Source organism: Neoarius graeffei, chromosome 28 (genome assembly GCF_027579695.1).
Source record: "Neoarius graeffei isolate fNeoGra1 chromosome 28, fNeoGra1.pri, whole genome shotgun sequence".
NCBI classification, from domain to species: domain Eukaryota; kingdom Metazoa; phylum Chordata; class Actinopteri; order Siluriformes; family Ariidae; genus Neoarius; species Neoarius graeffei.
Window position 1 is genome coordinate 95,525 of NC_083596.1, and position 24,995 is coordinate 120,519.

Consider the following 24,995-nt stretch of genomic DNA (forward strand, 5'->3'; position numbering starts at 1 on the left):
CTCCATAATAAAATAACTTGCATCCACCTCCAATGTTCTTGGCCTTGCTTCCCTTCCACCTCGTCTCCTGCACACACAAAATGTCCAACTTCTTTCTTTCCATCATAGCTGCTAACTCTTTCACTCTGCCAATATTCCCACATTCTGTGTTCCTACCCTCAAATCTAAGCTCCTTCCCTTCCATCTTTCATGCTCTCTCCTAACACACCTCCCCCCTCTCTTTCTCCTTCTCCATTTTGGCACAATGGTAGCATACTTTCCACCGGCACCCTGTTAACCAACAGTACTGGAGGCGGCCGTTGTTAACCCGGGCCCCGACCGATCCGGTATGGTATTTCTCTTTTCAATCCGCATGTTAGATTTGGCACAGTTTTACGCCGGATGCCCTTCCTGACACAACCCTCTCCAATTTATCTGGGCTTGGGACCGGCACCAAGAATACGCTTATGCACCCCCAGTGGCTGGAAGTGTAATCCAAAAATGAACAATTTAAAAATCACAGAAGTAAAATATACCAAGTATCTGTACTTTATATTATTCTACTCTTACCTCTTACAGTTTTCCAAGCTGAAACCTCCGAACTGAGGCTGACATACACACGCTGTCGCCATGACCCAAACTCTTATTTCCCAGAAATGGCCCGGTGCTAGAGCTCAGTGGAATGCATTTTCCCTCTGTAATAACCATAAACATGTCTGAAAGCGATTTCTTTAGTCTAGTCCATTTATTTCGAATGGTGAACCGAATTGTATACGCTCACTGGCCATTTTAATAGGAACATGTGTATACACGTGCAGTGCGCGACTGTTACACTCTTACATTCTTACAGCACAATGACGCAGTGGCTCGCGCCTCTACGGTATATGAGGCAGTAGACACAACAAAAATGATTTTGACCTTTTTGGTGACCTTGACCGGATGACCCTCAAAATGTTGGAGGTTCTATTTGAGACCAGTGCCCATACATCCTGAAAGTTTCATGAAGATTGATCCAGCCATTTTCCCGTGATATCGTTAACAAAAAAAAAAAACAAAGAAACCTGACCGAAAACAATACCTCGCCCCGCTTACTTTATAGCGAGCTAGGTAATGAACAAACAATGAACACATAAGTAAATTAGCAGTGATCACACACAGGTGATTATCATCATGCATTATCGGCCAGTTCAATCCACCTCCTCTCCACTCAAAACTGAAGGTTGACCACACCCCCATTGCCACAGACAATTAACATAGATATAATCTTTAGTCACTCTACCACTGTCTCCTTTCACATCTTTAAATTAGCTGCGTTTTAAATAAAGCCTCTTTTTTTCTCATGCTTCATTGCTGTAGGTTTGGACTTTATTTTCCTTTATAATAATTAAGTGCAGTGTTCTACAGTTTGGATTGGACAGTGGTTTGGACAGTGTGGATTTGATAGAAAATTACTATGTACTATAAATCATCTGTCCAGTTTGATTTGTAGATAACCTACATCTTCAACGTGGGCATGTGGAGTAGTGGTGTACGACACGCTGCTTTACAAGCTCACAGGAGTCAGTGAGCTGGATTTGTCCAATGAGTCCTGAGTTTAAGAGCTGTGGTCTACATTAACCAATAAAATCTGTGTGGTTGTATGTTTTCTTTTGTTTTGCTTTAATAAAAATGTGCTGCTACTACTACTGTGAGTTTTTTTATGTGTGTTAAACTGTGTGTTAAACTGTGTGTTTGCTGTTCAGTAAGAATGAGAATCCAGGAACTCTGCATGACAACAGTGCGAGTGTGTCAATGCCTGTTAAACAACTCGTCCACTTCCTGCTGAGAGAGTAAGACACCTATGACATTAATGTTTCAGCATGACAAGACCACATACAGTGACTTATTCCATATGTGTTTTCAGCGGTGGCTCTGCACGATATATCCGTTACAATAACTCTGCTTTACTCCAGCATATATATGAGGTATTTATCTTTTTATTTATCTTTACCTGCAAGTAGTACACACGTGAAAATACCAACAGGTCATAAAAATGCCATCTCTCTCTCTCTCTCTCACACACAGTTGATCAATGGAGGTGATCTCTCCACTCCAGTCAGTGTGATGTTTGTGTTGCCATTGGAGACAACCTCTGGTTTATTATGGGATGTTTCTTCTCCTGAAATTGTGAGTGAATTTATGTTATGATTATTTATTGATTGGTTAATTGGTTTACTGATTAAGAATATGGCAATGCCGGTGGTGGAGAAGACTCAGAGATGGAGACTGACGATGTAGAAGACTCAGAGTTCAAGTTCAAAGTGTTTATTGTCATATGCACAGTAAGGACATGTCCACTTGCACAATGAAATTCTTAGTTTGCTGTCCACCATGAATGCCAATTACAAATAAATAAATAGGCAGAAGAAGTAATACAAAGTAAAGGCAATATAGTGCAAAAATAAAAGCAAAGAAAAGCAAAAGCAACAAAAACACCCAGTATAGTACAAAATAAATGTAAATGTAGTTCAAAATAGGTAGTGTAATACAAAAATAAGGCAATGATCACGTAACCACAGAAGGGCAGTAATGTGTGAATGTGCAAACAATGTAACCAGTCAAGGAAACAGCAGCAAAATGGCAGTAATGTGCAAATATGTGCAAACAAATGTAAACAGATGTAAACAGTCAAGGACAGTTTACAGGGAGGTGGTCCATGGTTATAGACTCCTGTCAGCTGTTCAGGAGTCTGATGGCGGTGGGAAAGAAAGAGTTCTTTAGACTGACAGTCTTACATTTCACACTTCTGTACCTGCAGCCTGAGGGTAGAAGTGTGAACAGTCCATGCTGGGGGTGAGTGGGGTCTTTGAGGATGGAGGCAGCTTTCCTGTGGACTCTGCGGTGGTAGATGCTCTGTAGAGAGGGCAGTGGACTTTTGGTGATCCTCTCAGCAGTCTTCACCACCCTCTGCAGGCATTTGCGGTCCATTGCTGTAGTGCTGCCATACCACACAGTGATGCAGTTGGTCAGGATGCCCTCAATCACACAGCTGTAGAACTTGCTGAGGATCTTGGGTGACATGCCAAACTTCCTCAGCCTCCTCAGAAAGTACAGTTGCTGTTGAGCCTTCCTAACCAGCTGTGTGGTGTTAGGTGTCCATGTGAGGTCCTCACTGATGTGAACACCCAGGTATTTGAAGCTGCTCACCCTCTCCACCTCAAGCTCCCGGATGAACAGTGGCCGATGAGGTCTCCTCTCCTTCCTCATGTCCACTATCATCTCCTTCATCTTGTCCGTGTTGAGGGTGAGGTTGTTGTCCTCACACCATGACACCAGACTGGCCACCTCCCTCCTGTAGGCCGTTTTGTCACCGCCAGTGATGCGTCCTATCACTGCGGTGTCGTCCGCGAACTTCAGGATGATGTTGTCCTTGTGGGAGGCGACACAGTCATGGGTGAACAGAGTGTAGAGGATGGGGCTGAGGACGCATCCCTGTGGGGTGCCAATGTTTGTGATGATGCTGGATGAAGTCCTATTACCAATCCTGACAGTCTGGGGCCTGCCAGTCAGGAAGTTGATGAGCCAGTCACAGAGGGTGGGGTGCAAACCAAGTGTGGACAGTTTATGGATGAGTTTGTGGGGGATGACAGTGTTGAAGGCAGAGCTGTAGTCAACAAAGAGCATCCTGATGTAAGAGTGTTTGTTTTCCAGGTGGGAGAGGGCATAATGGAGGGCAGCAGTGATGGCATCTGAGGTGGACCTGTTGGGCCTGTAGGCATACTGCAGGGGGTCCAGGATTTCTGGTATGCTGTTCTGAATGTGGGCCAGTACCACTCTCTCAAAGCACTTTGAGATGATTGGAGTGAGTGCTATTGGCCTGTAATCATTCAGGCAGGTGGGTGGGCTCTTCTTGGGAAGAGGGATGATGGTTGTGGTCTTGAACCAGGAGGGAATGGTGCTCTGGCTGAGGGAAAGGTTGAAGATGGTGGTGAAAACATCAGCCAGCTCATTGGCACATACTCTGAGGGCCCGCCCAGGGATGTTGTCTGGTCCTGCTGCCTTCCTGGGGTTAATCCTCCTCAGAGCTTTGTGTACCTGGCCTGGTGAGACTGTTGGTGGGGGAAGGGGGGTTAAGTGGTCCAGGTGAGTGTGTGCCTCCTCTCTGTGATATAGCTGAGGGTCTCAAAGCCGGTGTAGAAACATATCTGTGACGAAGCTCAGTCATCCAGGTACATAGTAATCTGTGGTTGGTTGAAGAGAGCAACTGGACTTGCTTGAAGAGTCTTGAAAACATTTCGCCTCTCATCCTAAAGGCATCCTCAGTTCTGTCTGACTAAAGGGAGTATCCAGTATTTATCCTCTCATGGATCATCATAGAATCCGAATCAGAATGCTGATGGCTGCATTGTAGTTGGCTAATAAAAGATGTCATAGACACCCACCTCTGTTCAAACTGGCAGACATCTTAGCCAGAGAGAATTGTTCATTTTTGTCAACCTGGAACGACCATCATTGAACAGAGGTGGGTGTCTATGACATCTTTTATCAGCCACCTACAATGCAGCCATTAGCATTCTGATTCGGATTCTATGATGATCCATGAGAGGATAAATACTGGATACTCCCTTTAGTCAGACAGAACTGAGGATGCCTTTAGGATGAGAGGCGAAACATTTTCAAGAATCTTCAAGCAAGTCCAGTTGCTCTCTTCAACCAACCACAGGTGTAGAAAGTGTTGAGGTCATCCGGCAGGCTGTCTGTGGAGCTGATGGTGCTGGCGGTGGTCCTGTAGTCTGTGATGTGCTGCAGGCCTTGCCACATCCGCCCGGGGTCAGCAGTAGAATAGAAGCTGTCCAGCTTCTCTCTGTACTGCTTCTTGGCCGCTGTAATGGCTTTCCTCAGTGCGTACTTTGCCGCTTTGTACTCCGTCTCATTGCCTGATCTAAATGCAAGAGAGCGAGCATGCAGCATGCGTCGTACCTGAGTGTTTATCCAGGGCTTTTGGTTAGGGAACTTCCTGATCTGTATGGTGGGCATGATGTTGCAGACACATGTGCTGATGTACCCAGTCACACACTCAGCATAGTCCTGTATACTGACAGAAGAGTCCTCCAAAGTAGCTGCAGCTTTAAACACATCCCAGTCTGTCTGAGCAAAACAGTCCTGAAGGGTGCTCTCAGTCTCTGGGCTCCAGAGTTTGACTTGTTTGGTGGCAGGATTTGTTTGTTTTAGTCTTTGTCTGTAGGCCGGATACAGGAACAAAGAGATGTGGTCCGAGTGTCTGAAGTGGAGGCGGGGTGCGGCCCTGTATGCACCGCGTATGTTGCTGTAAACATGGTCCAGTGTGTTCTTATCATGGGTGGGGATGTCCACATGTTGATAATATTTAGAGAATACAGTCCGTAAATTGCACTGATTTAAAGTCAGAGATGGAGACTGAGAGAGGGGAAGATTCAAAGATGGAGACTGACGATGTGGAAGACTCAGAGATGGAGACTGATGATTTGTTCATTCATTCATGTGTTAGGCTCCTAGATGACATCCTGCCATCGCCTTGCCACAACCAGTGCCATGTCACTCCTCTCATACAGGTCATCCTTGGTGCACTTCTCTCCCTCTCCAACACACGTCAGTAGATGGGCTGACTTCTGGACTTCTCCACAATCACACTTGTCAGTCTCTGAGCAACCCCACTTCATCAAATTGGCTTTGGAGTGACCTATACCAGTTCAGGGTTTTCCAAGTAACATATGGCTGATGGTGTCCTGCTGGCATCTTCTAGTTGGGTTTTGTTGGTGGTACAGTTGGCCCTCACTCCATGAGGCTATGCTGGCTTTCCAAATGTTTCTTAGCATGCTGTTGATTGTACAAGCAGTGTCGGGGGTCTTTGGCCACCTTGAAACGTTCAATTGGAGCAGCCTGTCCACATCTTTCAGATGGTACCTCAATGCCAGCCTGCTCATAGGGGTGTTCAACTTTTGTTGCAAATGAATTGGTGCAAAGACAACATAATAGCCAATCAAGCTGCATGCTCAATTACACTCCAACTTGAGGAAATCACATTTAAACAATAACAGTAGCAAGCTATAGAAAGATGGCAAGCAAGTGAGGCCTGAGCATGAAAGTGAAGATGTAGGTGGGTCGTCTTCTGTTCTAAGTGAGTTTAACTGTTGTTAGCCAGCCACCAAGCAGTGGAGCTGTGGGAGGATGTAGAGGGGCAACAACGTCAGTTCACTGGAATTTCACAGGCTTACATGACAAATTCAGAAACGATGCAGGTTAAGGGATATTTGCACCGGAAAAAAAAGTGACCATGCAAAGAACAGTGACCCTGCTTCAGAGCATCAGACTGCAGTAGACGGGTGCTAGTGTGTGTGTGTGTGTGTGTGTGTGTTTGTGGGGAGTGGTTTGGGGTGCAGCAGGGTTTGTGTAAACAGAAGCAGATTTTTTTGACTGAGGCAAGTAATGTTGCTCAAGTTTCTCTAACATTTCCTCTTTGGTGTGTGTGTGTGTGTGTGTGTGTGTGTGTGTGTGTGTGTGTGTGTGTGTGTGTGTGTGTAGAATATCATTGGAGCAAAGTGTGAAAAGCCAGTGTTGCTGAAAAAAGACAACACATCATACTACAGTCAGGTAACAGGAGTCCATGAAGTAATGTGTGCATGATTTATTCGTGTCCATTTCTGATGTGTTTGTTTTTATAATTGTTTCCTCCAATCAGAAATGTCAAGGCTCCAGCTGTCACCTGATACGCTGCTCTGTTGGGCTGTTAACCAAAGACCAGCCAATCATATTTAGCTTTACAGGAAAAATTAACACACAGATGAAGGTATGCTGTACACACACTCACATTCTACACACTTAGTAACATGCTGCAAACAACACTCGCACAAGGAACACCCTCACTTGTGCACTGTACTGTACACACACGTTTGAATGTCAGTTTTATGTGTTGACTATGTATTCTTTGTGTTCAGGTGGACAGTGTTCAGGTGGAGAGTTGGGGTTTGGTCTCATTTGATCAGAATCAGTACACACAGTACCTTAATGAGGAAGATTTACTGCGCTCAGTGAGAACCTACACTAATACATAACATCTATATGCAATGCACAAAACACAACATGAATGCCTAATATACAGCACACAGCATAAACAGTACACTCCAACACTGTTTACACAACATAAATATACAGTTTACATCAATATACATCACACAATATCCATACACGACTTTAACAAATGTGCAATATCAATACTCTCTACAAACCATCTTAACACATAATATACATCATTAAACAATACACATTAATAACACTTATACACAATGTGTCAATAGCACTACTGCTCTCAACAGTCAGTAGAGCACAACTGCTCAGTAATAACAATAGGGTGTCATATTATATATAAGTAGTGTGATCAGTCACTAATCAAAAATGTTAATATTGTAGTCAGTGATCATTAGTACGCTCAGTCATCAGTATTGTAGTCAGTATTGTAATCAGTAATCATTAGTACACTCAGTAGTCAGTAATGTGGGTCGTAATGATGAGTGTAGGCTGCTATTAGTGTACTCAGTGGTATAATTAGTAGTATAGAGATCTTGCAGTCACGTGACCGGAAAGTACACAGCCGCCATCTTGTCGGTAAAAAACACAGCTGAATACTGCTGCACTCATGTACAGAATGGATCAATTTCAACCGACGGACTACACGGCTCATTTTTCTAATGAACAGATAACTAGATATATGTCTAAAATAAACGATCTACAGATTAGTGACCCTTATGGCTTACCGGACGTAGTTTTCACGACCGTGTCAGTGGATGTTGAACTGCCAGCGGAATACCCAGACGTGTATAATTACCTCATTAACTTTCCCTCGCTGTTCAGTGGTGAAGCACTGCGTGCTTATAAATCTCTGGACAGTTATCTTTACAGAAATTCAGGATTTGTCAGCGACTCAGATGTGGCATCTTGTAAACAAGAAAATAATCCTCATTGGATGGGTAAGTCACTTAAGTATTGAGTATAGCACTGACCAGCCGATTATAGACTAGAATAAGGTAATTCCAGCTGTAATTCCAAATCGTCCGTCTTGTTTACCATGGATATGGCGTTGGAGAGGTAGAGGCTTGGCAGTGGAGGTTTGAGTGGCTGTTTTCTGAGCTTAGTCAACAGGCCGGCTCTGCAGCCTCGCTTTTGCTTCCGCTCCCGACGCTGCCTCCTTCGCTTTGCTTCCGATCACAATCCACGGAGACCCCGCTGGTCTCGCTATCTCGTCCAGAATGTTGTGCATGCGATGGAAATCGCTACAAACCGTCATTTTCTGCTGGAAACCAATGTCCAGTAAGTCCATACGGTTGTAGTGGATATTGAAGTCCGGTACAGACAAACAACACGCAAAAATACACACAAAAAACATAAACGTGCACAGGTAGGGAGAGCTTGTAGCCGCAGCCGTTGTAGTAGAATTGTGTATATAGTAGGGTTTTCCAGAAGAAAAGGTAGAAGTAGAAGCAGAAGTAGAACCATGGAGGAAAATGGCGTTTGACCGACAAGATGGCGTCTGTCACAATCTGGATCGGCTGTGACGTCACATGCAAGTGCTCCATTGTCATTAGTGCTCACAATTTACTCCTACAAATCTGTATAGAACAGCCTTGACCATATGAATCTGTCTGTCTCTCTGTTACAGATTGTAACAGTGGTAGAATCTCCTTCTGAGGTTCACACCGCACTGATTGCTTCTCTGTCCGTGTTCTTTGGTGTTGTAGTGATGATTTTCTTATTCGTAGTGCTGTATAAGGTGAGTGTTCAGTACACTGTAGTCAGTAATCAGTAGTGTTCACTGTGCTGTGTGTGTTCAGTACACAGTAGTGTTTTTGATGTGATGTTCATTCTGATGCAGTATTTAAATGTCAGCCGTTCAGCTATTGATTGATCGACTGATTGATTGATATTGTATTGTAGGTTGGGTTCTTTAAACCGGAATCTTTTGAAAATGCTACTCAGGAGGCTGGTGGACCAACAGAGACCTTTAGAGAGGACAATGACTCCAACACACCAGCTGATGGACAAACAGTAGCCAGCAACACACACACAAAGTCCCAACAAATCCAATAACAGTAATGCTGCCCATGTTGTTGAGGAAACATCAGTTCTGTAGCGTGAAGGAGTGTGTATGGTTAGGGTTAGATTATGTTTCTGCAGAGCTGATCTTACCAGCTCCAACACTTACCAAAATAGGTGAAACAATGATGGGGTCACATTATTTAAACCAAGGAAAAGTAAAGAAAATCCAACATGTAGGAGGAAAGAAATTAAAATTAATTTAGCAGATGTGCCACTTTACATGTATTTATGTGTATATAATATATGAATGTTCTTTTAGTAAATATGAATTTCAGTTACAATATATGAAGGTAAAAAGCAGCCTAATAAACTTGTGCATCCCTCTTTGTGTGTGTGTGTGTGTGTGAGAGAGAGAGCAAGAGACTATTCCATATGAAATATTAAAATCTGATTTTACGATGAAACCTCCACTTTCTGTAATCCAAATTTCTCCCAGTTTCTCTTATCACATTCTCTTCTACACACATTTGCATTAAATTAAAAATATATAAAATACATCATATAAATATATCTGTTCTTTAATAATTATTATAATAAAAGTATGTTACAACATTAACTCAGACACTCAGCAAATGAACTTGTTTTAATGACTTGTAATGACTAATTCATCTGTGTAATGATGCATAAACAATTCTAACATGTAATGACACCTACTCCCTTCAGATGTATAAGGGACAATTAATACATGACATGGCCAGTGATGTTAATGCACAGTCAGAGGACAGAAAATGAGCTTTGCACCATCAGCCCTTTATCAGTGTTTACATTTAGCTGTAATTTCATCTCATCTCATTATCTCTAGCTGCTTTATCCTGTTCTACAGGGTCGCAGGCAAGCTGGAGCCTATCCCAGCTGACTACGGGCGAAAGGCGGGGTTCACCCTGGACAAGTCGCCAGGTCATCACAGGGCTGACACATAGACACAGACAACCATTCACACTCACATTCACACCTACGCTCAATTTAGAGTCACCAGTTAACCTAACCTGCATGTCTTTGGACTGTGGGGGAAACCGGAGCACCCGGAGGAAACCCACGCGGACACGGGGAGAACATGCAAACTCCACACAGAAAGGCCCTCGCCGGCCCCGGGGCTCGAACCCAGGACCTTCTTGCTGTGAGGCGACAGCACTAACCACTACACCACCGTGCCGCCCTAGCTGTAATTTATTATACTTAATCAGTATTAATAAAATATTTTAGATCTCATCTCATTATCTGTAGCCGCTTTATCCTTTATCCTGTTCTACAGGGTCGCAGGCAAGCTGGAGCCTATCCCAGCCGACTACGGGCGAAAGGCGGGGTACACCCTGGACAAGTCGCCAGGTCATCACAGGGCTGACACATAGACACAGACAACCATTCACACTCACATTCACACCTACGGTCAATTTAGAGTCACCAGTTAACCTAACCTGCATGTCTTTGGGCTGTGGGGGAAACCGGAGCACCCGAAGGAAACCCACGTAGACACGGGGAGAACATGCAAACTCCGCACAGAAAGGCCCTCGCCGGCCACGGGGCTCGAACCCGGACCTTCTTGCTGTGAGGCGACAGCGCTAACCACTACACCACCATACTGCCCATTTTAGATATCATACTTAAAAATATAATAAAGCATTTGTATTTAAATTTTGTCTTGTTCAGTTATTTTGACATTTGCATTCTGTGGGTCACCTGATTATCTGATTATTCTGATTCCACTGAAATGGAATAAACTCCTACACATTTTACTCACTGTGGACAGAAGATGTGAAGTGGAATTTCACAGGAAAGTCAAGTCAAGTTTATTTGGATAGCACTTTTAACAATAGACATTGTCGCAAAGCAGCTTCACAGAAGATTAAAGGCTTTAAACATGAGCTAATTTTATTCCTAATTTATCCCCAAAGATCAAGCCTGTGGCGACAGTGGTGAGGAAAGATTCCCTCAAATGACATGAGGAAGAACCCTCGAGAGGAACCAGACTCTAAAGGGAACCCATCCTCATCTGGGTGATAACAGATAGCATGCTTGTAAATAACTCACTTCTATAACTGTGCCCTATAAAGTTACAAAGTACAACTGTGGAACCAGGAAATTCATTATAGTTTAACAGGAAGTCTGTTTTGTTGAAGTTATAAACTGTTCATTGGTGGAACCTTGAGTGTAAAACTATTCATGACAACTGCAGTCCTAAAGTTAGCAGATCAACTGTAGTCCTCAGACATAAATGTACTACTGTAAGTGTCCAGAGTGTCTTCCAAGTGCGACTTTCAACTGTCCATATGGGGCCATCCACAGGAGTGATGTGATGAGACTCCAGCCAGATGTAGGGCATCAGGATGGATCAGGCAGGTCCAAGGAGCAGAAGAGGTCAGCACCTTACTGGTGTCTCAGGATCGACATGTAACTCAGAGCGACAGATGGGGGGGGGGGGTGAGAAAACAGGTTGTTAGGTATGCCCAATGTCCCCTAATGAGTAAGAACAATATACATTTTGCACTGAGTGCAATCAGGGACTCTGGCAAAACTAACTATGATAGCATAACTAAAAGGGGGAGACAGAAGGTAACACAGACATGAGAACATAAAGCACCCAGCCACTCCGCCATCAACAAACCCAAGTGAACATGTGAGAATTAGGGGGCAACAGCATCCATACATTCCAGTTTACCAAAACACTCTATTTGCCTCATAAAAACTATTAACAAAAGGGTCAACTAAACAAATATTTTCAGCCAAAACTTAAACATGGAGACTGTGTCTGTGTCCCGAACACTACAGTGGTGCTTGAAAGTTTATGAACCCTTTAGAATTTTCTACATTTCTGCATAAATATGATCTAAAACAATATCAGATTTTCACACAAGTCCTAAAAGTAGATAAAGAGAACCCAGTTAAACAAATTAGATGAAAATATTATACTTGGTCGTTTATTTGAGGAAAATTATCCAATATTGCATATCTGTGAGTGGCAAAAGTATGTGAATGTGGCAGCGGGGGCGTGGCCAAGCAGCAGTTTGCGAATGGAGGGCGGGGTCAGGGAAGGCAGGTGGCTAAGTCATTACACTTGCTGTCAATTAATGTGTGTGGGGGTGTGTGTTTGTTGTAGGGATGGTGCATAAAATGAGGGGGAGAGCAGAGAAGAGTGACTCTCCTGACCAGAATGCATGTGTGCACACGTAAGCTGAAAAGCTATACATATAAAAAATAAAGTTTGTAAGAACTTCAGTTCCTGCCTGCCATGCTTCTATACTCCACCCACATCAGGGATTCACTACAGCGGTGCCGAAACCTGGGAGCAAGTACGGAAGGGAACCACCCCATGGAGTCCTCCCCAATTATGGAGCTTGTCCATGCCCTCACTGCTGCCCAGCAGAACCAGCATCAAGCGCTGATCGCCCTCCAGAAGGACCAGGAACAACACTTTGAAGCCTTGATGCTGGCCCAGCAGGAAGATCGCCAGGCGTTCTGGCATCTGCTAGCGTCAGCAGGGGCATCCACCATTACCACCATGGACTCCCCTCACATCACACTCACGAAGATGGGCCCACATAACAAGCCCAAAGCCATCATCACTCTCTTCGAGCAAGTGGCCCAAGGGTGGGGGTGGTCAATCGAGCAGCACGCCACCCACCTCCTCCTGCTCCTGACAGGCGAGGCGCAGCTCGCGGTGCAGCAGCTCCCTGCTGACAGCTGGCTCAACTATGCTGACCTCAAGAGGGGCATTTTGCAGCGGGTCGGCCACTCCCCGGAACAACATCGCCAGCGGTTCCGGAAGCTGACACTGGAGGAGGTCGGCCGACCGTTCGCATTTGGCCAACAACTCCGGGACACCTGCTGTCGGTGGCTGAGGGTGGAAGACTGCGACACCGACCAGATTATCGACCTGGTGGCACTGGAACAGTTCATCTCTTGGCTTCCGGAAGGAATGGCGGAATGGGTCCAGTGTCACCTCCCGGCGTTGCTCCAGCCATCGAGCTGGTGAGCCATCGAGTTGGCGGAGGACCATCCGGCAGCGGTTCCAATGACAGGTGGACGAGGCAAAGGTGCCTCTCCTAGTTTCTCTTCTCTCCCTCTCTTTCTCTCCTCTCTCCTCATTCCCCCACTGTGGAGGTGGGGGCTGACTCCTCCCCAGCCGGCCCGTCACACCCGTGGTGTCCTCCCATCTCCCTCTTCCGTGTCCTTCCCTCCTCAGGTGAGTAACGCCCATAACACCGGTGCAGAGGGAAAGCCTGGGCCGGTATGCTGGCACGGCGGGGAACCAGACCATCTCCAGAATCAGGACTCCACGGTGGAGGTGGAAGCCATGATCCAGATCTCCGACGCACCAGAGACCACCCCCGATTGGGCTGGAATGTATTGCATACCAGTAAGTGTTCAAGGGGATACATATCACGCTTTGGTGGATTCCAGTTGTAATCAGACTTCAATTCACCAACACCTGGTGCAAGGTGAGGCATTGGGGAGAGCACAAGTGGTGAAAGTGGTGTGTGCGCAAGGGGATATTCTGTCTGATACAATCTGTCTGACTGTGGATTGGTGAAGTCCAAACTCTTTAACCTCCTAGGGCTTAGCGGTCACATACGTGGACAGCACTTTATGGAAATTCGGAACAAGAATCCACATATGTGGACATAATTTTTCTCTAAAAGTACATCTTATCAAAAGATGATGCTTAGTTTTTATTCTAATCAGGTTCTAATAAGCCCAAATAGCAAAGAGAAATAAAAAATGCATGTAAAAAAAACAGCTTGGGCCTTAGGAGGTTAAAGATGTTTGTTTCACTTTTTTTGTAACTCTCCAGCCAAATGCAGGTGCCACATTTGGCTGGAGAGTTTGATCATCAATTACTCTCACTTGGTCAAACGCATGCTGCAGAGTCTCATCCCATGACTGCTCTAAAGGGAAATCCTCGAGGGAATCCCTGAGAGCAGGAGCGAGCTGCTCCTCACTCCTCATATCACCCTGACGCAGTGATGACGTGGACAGCTCTGTGACAGCTTCTCCAGCCAATGCCACATCGGAATCCCCCCGTGATGTTTTACTGCAGGACCCACTCCCTACTATGTGTTCCATTAAGGTTCTAAACCCCAGCCACTCAGTTCCCAAAATCAGCGAGTGGGTGAAATGAGGATTAACCGCTGCCTTCATTCTATGCTTTTGGCCCCAGAATAGAATATGAACAGACACTAGAGGATAATTGTGAACATCCCTGTGCACACACAACACCTTCACTGCTTGTGCTCTTCCCAATGCCTCACCTTGCACCAGGTTTTGGTGAATTGAGGTCTGATTGCAACTGGAATCCATCAACGCATGATATGTATCCCCTTGAACACTTACCGGTATGCGATATGTTCCGGCCCGATTGGGGGCGGTCTCTGGTGTGTCAGGGATCTGGATCACAGCTCCCACCTCCACCGCGGAGCCCTGACTCTGGAGATGCTCCGGCTCCCCGCCATGCCAGCACACCGGCTCAGGCTTTCCTTCTGCACTGGCATTATGGGGGTCACTCACCTGAGGGGGAGAAGACATAGACACAGAAGAGGGAGATGGGAGGACACCACGGGTGCAATAGGCCAGCTGGGGAGGGGCCAACCCCCACCTCCACTGTGGGGGAACGGGGTGGGGAAGGGAAAGAGAGAGAGAGGGAAAAAGGAGAGAAAAAAAACAAACAGAGAGGCACCTCGTCCGCTTGCTATCAGGACTGCCACCAGATGGTTCTCTGCCAACTTGATGGCTTGTTCTAGCAATGCCAGGCAATGACACTGGATCCATTCTGCTGTTCCAGTGCCACCAGATCAATGATCCCATCTGTGTCGTGGTCTACAGCCTTCAGCCACCACCAGCAGGCATCCCAGAGTTGCTGGCTGAATGAGAACGGCCGGTTGACCTCCTCCAACGTCAGCATACAGAAGCATTGGCGATGTTGATCCGGGGAGCAGCCAATACGCTGCAGGATGGCTTTCTTTAGATCAGCGTACATGAGCCGGCTGTCGGCAGGGAGCTGCTGTGCTGCAAGCTGCACCTCACCAGTCAGGAGTGGGAGGAGGCACGCTGCGCGCTGCTCGAGCGGCCACCCCCACTTGCTCAAAGAGAGCGAGGAAAGCTTATGGATCGTCATGCAGGTTCATCTTCATGATGGTGATGTGAGGAGGGTCTGCTGTAGTGGTGGCCGAAGCCCCTGCCGATGTGAGCAGATGCCAGAACACCTGGTGATCTTCCTGCTGGGCCAGCATCAAGGCTTCAAAGCATTGCTCTTGCTCCTTCCAGAGGGCGGTCAGCACTTGATGCTGGTTCTGCTGGGCGGTAACGAGGGCATGGATGAGCTCCTTGAATGGGGAGGACTCCATGTGGGGGTTCCCTTCCATACTCCTGGGTTTTGGCACCACTGTAATATGTCCCTGATGTGGGTGGAGTACGGAAACACAGCAGGCAGGGGCTAATGTTCACACACGCACTTTATTTTGCTTATTTTTCTGCTTTCCAGATTTACTCACTTGCTGCTCACACACAGTCTCACACACACACACACACACACACACACACACACACACACACACACACACACACACACACACGTTCTGGTTAGGACAGCCTCCTTCTCTCTGCTCTCTCCCTCTTTCTCTATCCTCTGTCACTGCAACAACACAGACACACAGCATTTATTAACTACAGGTGCATTGACTTTGCCACGCACCTTCCCTGGCCTCGCCCTCCATTCACAAACTAACACTAGGCCATGCCCCCACTGCCACAGGGAGGTTTGATATTGGCCTATAATTGGACAGCTGACAGGGGTTGAGGTCAGGTTTTTTTAATCATGGGTTTGATAAGAATTTATTATTTTTAGAAGTGGTTCAATTACTTCTGGTATTATCTGTTTGAAGAGTCGTGTAGGTAAGGGATCTAGTACACAAGTTGAAGATTTTGATGCAGAGATTAATGAAGTTAGTTTGATTTCTCTAAGCGGAGAAAACATTGTAATTGCTGATCTGATACAGTTATATTGTTAACTACAGGGTCACTTAAATTATCTGGCCTTAATTTAGTAGTTTGAATTTTTTTGTCAGATATTTTCAATTTTGTCACTGAAAAAATTAATGAAGTCGTTGCTACTACATACCACAGGTGTGCATGTGTCTATAGTGGTCTTTTTCCGAGTTAATTTTGCTACAGTGTTAAATAGGAATCTAGGACTGTTTTTGTTATCTTCTATTAGGGTGGAAAGATACGTTGATCAAGCAGCACTAAGAGCTTTTCTATACTTCAAGAAGCTCTCCTTCCACGCTAATTTGAATGCTGCCAATTTTGTTTGATGCCATTTACATTCCAATTTTCAAGTGGTCTGTTTTAAAAGTCTTTGTAGAACATTGGACTGCATGTTATTGAATAGTTTAGAATAATGAGCTCAGTCTATGTACCTATTAGAAATGAACAGCACACTGTGCAGGCACGTAGTTTGGAGGTCGGTGCAGTAATGAGTTCGGACCACTAAAAAAGTCACTTGCCTATAATACCACTACAAGTTACTAAGTAAAAGATGTTATTTTGGAATCCTGAAACCAATCGCATCTTTCATCTTTATATTTGTATTTTTGTATTTAGAGGTTTATTCTGAACAGTAAAGAAGATATAAAAACAAACAAACAAAAAAAGTAAAAAATGCAATCATCAAAACATCTTCATAAACAAACAGAATAGCGTAGCCACAAGGCAATAACATAATAATGTTCGGAAAGGATTAGGAGGAAGTAAATAACTTATCAAATCCTAACCCTCTATACCACCGTTAATCAAACGTCACTTTCCACAATAATAAACTATATATACACAAAAGAAAACAAAATCAACAAAAAAAGAAAACATACCAACATACCAAGACATATCAACATGGTATAATATTGACCAAATCAAATCATATATACAGATACTTATGTTATGCATATATATATACACATACAATACATATATACAGTACATACATATACACATACCTATAACTATACACATCCATATGTACACAGACACCCATATCATAATTATGCATATTATGCTTATATATTATATACAATTATACATTTTATATATATAAAATGTGAGTATTTGTGTATGTGTACACACAAAAATACTCACATTTTATATATATATATATATATATATATATATATATATATATATATATATATATATATATATATACCCATACCCACATATATACACATATTATCAATAGCATGTTATTGTAATTCCTCCTCCCTATACGTACTTCATAAAGATATGTTCCTTATACCTTTTTTTGAACTGGTTTATAGTTGTACATTTCATGAGCTCCACATTCAAACTGTTCCATAGCTTTACTCCACAAATAGAAATACTGAACATTTTTAACGTTGTCCTAGCACTGCGAATTTTAAATTTCAATTTCCCCCTAAAATTATAGCTCCCCTCTCTATCCGAGAACATTGTTTGGATATTCCTTGGTACTTTATAATTCCTTACTTTGAACATTATTAAGGCAGTTTTATATTCTATAATAACCCTGAATTTTAAACATTTTGAATTTAAGAATAGTGAATTAGTATGATCTCGGTAACCAGCACTATGAATTATTCTTGTAGCTCTTTTTTGAAGTATAGTTATTGCATGAAGTGAACATTTATACGTATTTCCCCACACCACTGAGCAGTAATTTAAGGACGGTAAAACCAGGGAACAGTATAGAATGCGGCGTGAATTATAGTCCAGGACATGCTTAGCTATACTCAAACACAGATATGCTTCTTGATAGTTTCATTAGTATGTATTTTATATGTGATTTCCAATTAATTCTATCATCTATTATTACCCCAAGAAATTTATTATTAAAAACTCTTTCAATATCAACACCATCTACATGTACATTTATTGCCCTATTTATTTCATAATTATTAAATAACAGGATTTTTGTTTTAGACAGATTTAATGATAATTTATTTCAATCAAACCAACTTTTTAACCTGCACAATTCTGAAGAGATTATGTTTTCTAACTCATGTAAATTTGTTCCAGAGCAAAACATATTTGTGTCATCTGCAAATAATACCATCTTAAATATCTTTGATACATTGCACATATCATTTACATAAAGAATAAACAGTTCAGGACCCAATACTGACCCCTGAGGGACACCACAATCAATATTCAAACGAGTTGAGACAGAGTCACCCAACTTCACAAATTGTGTCCTGTTACTCAAATAACTTTTTATCTAATTTAATACAACTTCCCTTATCCCATATTGTTCCATCTTATTAATTAATATATCATGATTAATAGTATCAAAAGCTTTTTGAAGATAAATAAATATCCCAGTGACATATTTCTTATAATCTATAGAGTTACTGATTTCTTCAATTGATTCCATTAGTGCCATCTCTGTTGATCTATTTGCTCTAAATCCATATTGACTATCACTGAGTAGTTTGTATTTTTCAATGAATTTATCTAATCTGTTATTGAATAGTTTTTCAGGAATTTTGGAGAATTGAGGAAGTAAAGAAACAGGTCTGTAATTTGTGAAGTTGTGTTTGTCCCCAGATTTATACAATGGAATTACTTTTGCTATTTTCATATTGCTTGGAAATGTACCAGTTTGAAATGACAACAGATGTATGTAAATGGTTTAGAAATCCCCCCAATAATATTTTTCACTAGTTTCATATCAATATCATTACAATCTGTGGACATTTTATTACTACATTTATTAACTATATCAATAATTTCCTTCTCATCGACTGGTATAAGAAACATAGAGCAATAATTATCTATATCATTGGTAAATATATTATCTATTAAGGTAGCACTATGGTCAGTAATTCTGGTGGGTCTGGTAATTTTTGGGTGGAGACTCATACTGTACATGGTATTAATAAATTCCTCAGTCACACTGTGCTTATTAGGGTTCAACAGATCAATATTAGTATCCCCACAAATGAAGATAACTTTATTATCTACTGTAAATGTCTTTTCTACCCAGTCCTTAAATGCCTCTATACTAGTTTCTGGCGATATATATATATATATATATATATATATATATATATATATATATATATATATATATATATATATATATATATACACAGAGCTAATTTTATGCATTTCTACTTTTTTCAATATAAATTGATTGTTAAACATTCTAATAAGTTATCAATCACTGTTGTCATGCCATCTATTAACTTATAATTCAAATTACAATCCACATACACCACCAATCCTCCTCCACCTTTATTTTTCCTATTTATATAAATAAATTCATATCCAGCCAGTTCGAAATCCACTCCTTTCTCCAGGTCAATCCAGGTCTCCAATATGGCAATTACGTTGAATGGATGAGTAAACTGACTTAAGTATTTCTTGATGTGTTTGAAGGTAGCATACATGCTTCTGCTGTTGAAGTGTATTATTGATAATTTTCCCACAGCCTCAGTGGACTGATTGTACTGTTCCTCTGTGTAATAGTGGCAATTGTCATTAATGGTTGAGAAAAAGTTATTGTCTGGGTCTATGTCATTTTCTGTATCCAATAGTTTATGGTTTACTCCAGGAAATGAGGAGAAGATCCTCTGAAAGTGTGCATGTGGATGGGAGAAAGTGACCACGTTCAGAGGCGTTCGAATCCACCAGGGGAAAGCAAAGTGTGGCCAGAATGGCCAACAGCAACCTTGCACTGTGACAGCAGGTGAGACAAGAGGGACCAAAAGCCAGGGCAAAAACCACAGAGCCAATGGACCCAACATTGCTGGAGGCATGAGAGTGACAGAGGAAGAAGGTCCACTTGTTTTTCATTTGGTATGAACTTCATAGACAATTTTAACCTTTTCTGGAATCGCAGAGAATTCTTCAAGCCAAATAGCACTGAACTCAGCTGGATTGGAGCCAAGGTCTTAGTAGACCATTACAGACTTGCAATCTTTTCTCAGCCAGCATTGAGGAAAACAGTTGATAAGATGTCGCAGACGGACATAGTTACAAAAAACAATACCTCTGCAAAGTCAAAACAATCATCTTTGCAAGTCGTCATCAAGGACACACAGACATCTGACCTGCCAGACTGCCAAGATTCAAAGACAGACTGCCAAAAATCAGAGACAAACTGCCATACAAAGAACTCACCAATTTCTCGCTCTTCTGACTTCACTGCACCATCTCCATCTCCCACACGCATGGATTTCCCAAATAGTATGCAGAGATTGCTCCCAATGGCTACACTCTCTTTTTCCAGCCCAAATCTGTCGCGACAAGCAGTGTACCCAGTTCATCAAAATTGTGTTCGCCCAGGACTTTCAGCTGGCTACAAATCTTTTTCACCATCTAAAAGATACATGTCATCTCCAATCCTTTCACCCTCAAGCCAAATGGAACATTTAGAAAGTCTTGTTTGATGTACTATGGGTCCCTGCAAATGGGTGTAGTTTTGAAAACCAGCTGGGACCCAATATGCCTATGCCATTCTCTATTCCTGTGTTGATAAATAATAGAAAACATAGAGCACATTTAACCCAGGGAGTAAACCAATCTAATCTCCTTCCTGTTTTAAAACAACATCAGAGTGCACAAGCAGATATTACTTCTAGACTTTCTGTAAAGCTAGCTCTTCTGAAAGTTAGATCACTTTTAAACAAGTCATTTTTAATTAATGATCTTATCTGCAAACACAATCTTGATTTTTTGCTTCTAACTGAAACTTGGCTGGATCAAGCAAATAGTGCTACCACCCTTATTGAAGCAGCTCCCCCAAATTTTAATTTTTTGAATGTTACCCGACAAGGGAAAGGTGGAGGGATCGCAAATATATTCAGTCTCTTTTCAATGTAAACAATCCTCACTTGGTGATTTTACATCCTTTGAACACTTATGTGCACTTGTTACATGCTCTCCTAACATATTATTATTAACTATTTATAGGCCTCCGAGACATTCAGCCAAAGTTTTTCTAGAAGAGTTTGGTGAACTGTTGTCAGTCATTTGCTTAGAGTTTGATTGTCTTATTATATCTGGGGATCTTAACTTGCATGTAGATAATACTGAAAACACTTATGCCAAAGAACTACTTGCACTTACTGACAACTTCAACCTAGTACAACATGTACAGGGGCCGACCCACTCTCGTGGTCATACCCTTGACCTTGTCATCACAAAGGGTCTTACTGTTTCTACTACTGTTGTTGACCTGGCCTTATCTGATCATTTTTGTGTTTTCTCTGATGTTTCTATGTCTCCTCACATTCAGAACAGCTCAACGACTATGGGTAGGAGAGTCATAAATGACAACACATGTGCTCTCTTTGAGCAAGCTCTCTCTCAGAACTCAACCAAAATGTCAGACTCTGTAGATGATTTACAGGAAATTTTTAATTTAAATATGACCCAAATTATGGATGATATTGCTCCATTCAAAATCAAAAGAGTCAATGATAAGCAGAAAGCACCATGGAAGCAGTACCCGGCTGTTAAACTGCTAAAGAAAGAATGTAGAAAGACTGAAAGAAAATGGCGCAAATCTAAACTTCACATCCATTATCAAATCCATAAAGAGATGCTTTGTAATTATAATTATGAAGTTCGTAAAGCAAGACAGTCTTTCTTCTCCAACATCATCAACAGGAATATGAACAATGCCCGTGTGCTATTTTCAACAGTAGAGAAGCTAACTAATCCCCCACCACAATTAGCACCTGAACTTCTCTCAGTTAATAAATGCAATGAGTTTGCATCCTTCTTCAAAGGTAAAATTGATAAAATACGGCAGAATATTGCTCATAATATATCTCAGTTGCAAAAAATTGAAAAACTGCAATCACCAATGACACAGATAGATAACTTCAACACAATGTCAGAATTTTGTTTAATTGATTATGAGACTCTTGAAAAAACTGTACAAAGTCTCAGTTCCTCAACATCTGAATTGGACATTCTGCCCACCAACTTTTTTAAGTCTGTTCTTCATCTTATAATTACAGATGTGCTTCAAATTATAAATACATCCCTAGAGACTGGCATTGTTCCTGTGTCCCTGAAAAAAGCCATTGTAAAGCCCCTACTTAAAAAAAATAATCTGGATCCTTCAGTATTAAACAACTACAGGCCAATATCAAATTTACCATTCATCGGGAAAATCCTTGAAAAAATTGTCTTCAATCAATTAACTGCCTTCTTGATATCAAACAGCCATTTTGATAATTTTCAGTCAGGATTTCGTGCCAATCATAGCACTGAAACAGTGCTGATTAAAGTTATAAATGGCATTTGTCTTAATACTGATGCAGGCAAAACATCAGTCCTGGTATTACTGGACCTCAGTGCAGCTTTTGATACTGTTGATCACAACATACTGCTATATCGACTTGAACACTGGGTTGGATTGACTGGTAAAGTTATCAATTGGTTAAATTCATACTTAAAAGATAGAAGCTTCTTTGTTACCATGGGAAATTGTTCCTCAACGTCAATGTCCTTGACCTGTGGTGTCCCCCAGGGGTCGATTCTTGGACCATTACTATTCAACCTTTATATGCTCCCACTTGGGCAAATTATCAATAACAATTCAATTTTGTATCACTGCTATGCAGATGACACCCAAATTTATTTTGCTTTATCACCTAATGATTATGCCCCCCTTGAATGTCTCTACCAGTGTATCGATCAAATCAACAACTGGATGTCACAAAATTTTCTTCAGCTGAACATAGATAAAACAGAAGTAATTCTATTTGGAAAAAAGATGAAAGACTCAGGATTACCACTATTCTTGACACAAAAGGGATTAAAACTAAAGAAATGGTTAAAAATCTTGGTGTTTTCATTGACAGCGAGCTAAACTTTGACAGTCACATGAAAGCAATCCCTAAAATGGCATTTTATCACCTAAAAAACATTTCCAAACTAAGAGGACTTATGCCAAAAAATGATCTGGAAAAACTGATACATGCCTTCATCTCTAGTAGGGTTGATTACTGCAATGGCCTTTTCACAGGCCTGCCAAAAAAGACCATCAAACGACTTCAGCTGGTTCAAAATGCAGCGGCGAGGGTTCTCACACGAACAAAAAGAACAGAGCACATTACTCCAGTTCTAAGGTCCCTTCACTGGCTTCCAGTAAGCTACAGAATTGACTTTAAAGCATTGCTGCTGGTGTACAAATCTCTAAATGGTACAGGGCCCAATTACCTCTCTGATATGTTGCAGCGGCCTAACCCAATCAGATCTACCAGATCGCAACAGAAAAATTTACTATTAAAACCTGTTGTTAAAACAAAGTATGGTGAAGCAGCTTTTAGCTACTATGCAGTACAGCTATGGAACCAACTGCCAGAGGACATTAAAAATGCTCCTGCTGTTGGCAGCTTCAAATCTAGGTTAAAGACCAAGCTGTTCTCTGATGCTTTCTGTTAAATAATTAATATTGTCTTCTTTACATGTTTTATAATCTTTACTTTTACAGTCTCTGCATGTTTCAAATTTTACTTAACTTTTATTCTATTTTATTCTGCTGGGTTTTTTTCCTTTTTCTCCCCCTATTTGAACTTCTACTTCATTTTATTATTTTATTTCTACTATTGTTTAATTCTTATTATATTTCTTCCCATTTATTTTATGTAATTTTATTCTCTATTGTTTACTGTTTTGCTTTTACTTCTGTAAAGCACATTGAACTGCCACTGTGTATGAAATGTGCTATATAAATAAACTTGCCTTGCCTTGCCTTGCCTTGGTGGAGAACGAGCCCCTACGTGAGCATGAAGACCCAGTCCTCACCACCTCACACAGAACAGAGCCAAATGCAGAGACCAAGAAACCAGCCAGAAGAAGTAAGATCAAGTGGCCAAAGTCAAGCAAAATAGAGGCATGGTGTGCACTGGACGCAGACCTGATCAAGACCCTAGAGGAATCACTGCATGGAGGGGCGGAGGCTAAGCTTAATCTGATTGGGGACATCATATACCAAACCTGCAAGGACAGGTTTGGCGAGTTTGTCCCCAGACAGAGGACCACCCTAAGAGTGATGGGAAGGAGAGAAAAGGAAATCCTCCAGCTGGTGCAAAGGCGTCGGCAACTTCGTAAGAACTGGAGGAAGGCAACCCATGCAGAGAAAGAGGGGCTGAAAGCCCTGTGGGAGGAGGTCAGAAAAAGACTAGCCGGGCTTTGCAGAGCTGAACGCATTCGAAAACACAACAGGCGGAAGCAAAAAGAGCGAGCCAGCTTCTTCAAGGATCCCTTTAAGCATGCCAGACAGCTGCTGGAGGAAAAGAAGACTGGCAAGCTTGAAACCACCAGGGAGCAGTTGGAACAGCATGTCAGAGGACAGTACTGTGATCCGCAAAGGAATATTCCCTTAGGAACACCAGGATATGTACCTCAGCCTGCACAGCCGACAGCTGAGTTTAACACCATGCCTCCCAAGCTCAGTGAGGTCAGGCAAGTCGTGGAGAAGGCAAGGTCCTCTTCTGCACCAGGCCCCAACAGAGTCTCCTACAAGCTCTATAAGAACTGCCCCAAGGTACTAGAGCTGCTATGGTACCTAATGAGAACTGCCTAGAAAAAGCAACTCATTCCATCTGAGTGGCAAAGAGCGGTAGCAGTTTTCATTCCCAAGGAAACAAACTCCAAAGACATTGGCCAGTTCCATAACATCACCCTACTGAATGTAGAAGGAAAGATCTTCTTCTCAGTACTAGCCAGAAGGATGACCAACTACCTGCTTGAGAATGGCTACATCGACACCAACTACCAGAAAGCAGGAGTGCCAGGATTCCCCAGATGCGTAGAACATTCCACAATGATCTGGGACCAGATCCAGAAGGCTAAGCGGGAAAAGACCGACTTGCACGTCATCTGGCTTGACCTTGCCAATGCGTATGGATCAGTCCCACACCAGCTGA

General features: G+C 42.4%; 1 protein-coding gene across 4 annotated transcripts in view; it reads left to right on the forward strand.

Moving 5' to 3' along the window:
- The window catches only part of LOC132875762 (integrin alpha-X-like), a 52,452-nt gene extending 42,961 nt beyond the window's left edge, over positions 1–9,491 (forward strand). For all 4 annotated transcript variants that reach the window (XM_060912796.1, XM_060912797.1, XM_060912798.1 and 1 more), the window contains 8 exons: positions 1,722–1,808; positions 1,883–1,943; positions 2,044–2,145; positions 6,520–6,588; positions 6,677–6,784; positions 6,933–7,025; positions 8,651–8,761; positions 8,926–9,491. In XM_060912796.1, coding sequence (XP_060768779.1) covers positions 1,722–1,808; positions 1,883–1,943; positions 2,044–2,145; positions 6,520–6,588; positions 6,677–6,784; positions 6,933–7,025; positions 8,651–8,761; positions 8,926–9,078 — 784 coding nt within the window. In that variant the 3' untranslated portion in view covers positions 9,079–9,491. The remainder of the gene's footprint in view (positions 1–1,721; positions 1,809–1,882; positions 1,944–2,043; positions 2,146–6,519; positions 6,589–6,676; positions 6,785–6,932; positions 7,026–8,650; positions 8,762–8,925) is intronic.
- The last annotated feature ends 15,504 nt before the right edge of the window (positions 9,492–24,995 follow it).